We start from the raw sequence: 1,632 nt of genomic DNA on the forward strand, positions 1-1,632 counted from the left end.
CAAAATTGTTTAATCCTCTCACAGACTGATATTCTTATCATGGACCTTTGGGAAAGCATGATTATTGTTTGCTCTTGTGCTAGACTTACAATGCACTTTATGGGTTATTGTGATTGACCAAAGTAATTATGAAATCTTCTGATTTTCCTATATTATCTAATTCTTTTTTGTTTTATGGGAATGATTATATAAATCTGACTGATTCTATTGGTGGTGGGTCAAAATTAATTTTCAAAATCTATTAATGAACTATAATATATTTCCAAGTTTATTCAAGTGTTAATTTCATATTAACATAAGAAACAAAAACAGATATGGTTTACAGGTAAGAAAATTTGTATTTTTGCTAACTTGCTATTGTACATCCTCTAGAAATTGGCTGAACTGGAGGAAGAAATGATGAGGCATGACCAGGATATGCTTCAACGTGCAGGCAAGCTGGCACCAGCCTCTACAGCCAGCACTGATGCCCAGCCTGCCCATATCCCTCCCCCTACCATGTATGCCTCCCAAGAAGGAGCACCTGTGCCTTCACCGCAGGCACCTCAGACAGCTGAAAACAACAGCTACAACAATTACCAGCCACCAGCACCACAGCTTCCCATCCAGGAATTCTACACAGCCCCTACGTATGAGCCAACACCCCCCAGCAGCCTGGCACCAGCTGAGGGAGTGCCCAGCCCAGGACAGAAAGCAGTGTCTCCCCCTGCTGGATCACCCTCCCAGTACAGCACACTGGCCTCCCCCCACCCATTCACCCGGTCTCACTCCCAGTCCAGCATTGGGGCTCCACCCATTCACCCGCCTCTTCAGGGTATCAGGTCATCCCCCACCGGCTCTCCCCGTGATCCCGCTCCAGAGCCCCTCCCCAGGAAGAAGAAGTTGCCGCCACCTCCTCCTAGCAAGCCCCACCAAATTCCTGGAGATTCTGCAGAACGTTCTGAAGCAATAAGGTATTGTCTGATGACATTTTCAGTGCAGACTTCATAAACAGTTTAACCCTAAGATTGTATCACTATATTTCAGTACTTAAAAAAACAAAAACATAGGATACAATCTTAGCTGTTGTAAGGTACAAATGAATGAATATAACATTTTTGTAGCTAATATTTAGATCAGTTTAGTATGAAATACATATTTATTTCCAGATTGAGCCGAATGCCTACAAGCAACCCCACCAGTGTATCACCCCAGCAGCAGGAAAACCAAGGAGAAGCTGTTTCCCCATCAGGTCAGCAGATGTCCAAACAGACTCTCCTAGCGCTCTCTGCCATCCCCAAGCCTCGCCTCACAGACAATGAAAGCTGGATCACCAAGAAGAAACCAGAGTCGCAAAGAAGAGATTACAGTAAACATTGGCTTCACCAGGCAAGTCATTTATTTCTTTTAAGTATAAGTAGTTTTAAAATATTTGAAGTAAAGATATTACATTAACATTTTGTTATCAAGAGCAAAATGGAAAATATTTTGTGCAATTGAATATTTTATAGCCTGTTTATTAATTGAAAATTTCACCTCACAGGAGGCAGAACAGAGAAGACTGGAGCAGCAGGACAGAGTCAACCGCCAGCAACAGGCACGAGCACCAGCAGCAAAGACTCTGCCACCTCAGTCAGTCTCCCCTCAGCATCC

The 1,632-nt window shown here is 43.4% G+C and overlaps 1 protein-coding gene across 1 annotated transcript in view; it reads left to right on the forward strand.

The window, feature by feature from the left end:
• LOC119582036 (LIM domain only protein 7-like) overlaps positions 1 to 1,632 on the forward strand; it is a gene marked incomplete in the record, with an annotated part of 3,171 nt that overhangs the window by 304 nt on the left and 1,235 nt on the right. The window contains 3 exon segments of the mRNA XM_037930276.1: positions 1 to 953; positions 1,149 to 1,368; positions 1,523 to 1,632. Coding sequence (XP_037786204.1) covers positions 397 to 953; positions 1,149 to 1,368; positions 1,523 to 1,632 — 887 coding nt within the window.

This window comes from Penaeus monodon, chromosome 15 (assembly GCF_015228065.2).
Source record: "Penaeus monodon isolate SGIC_2016 chromosome 15, NSTDA_Pmon_1, whole genome shotgun sequence".
Taxonomy (NCBI): Eukaryota; Metazoa; Arthropoda; class Malacostraca; order Decapoda; family Penaeidae; genus Penaeus; species Penaeus monodon.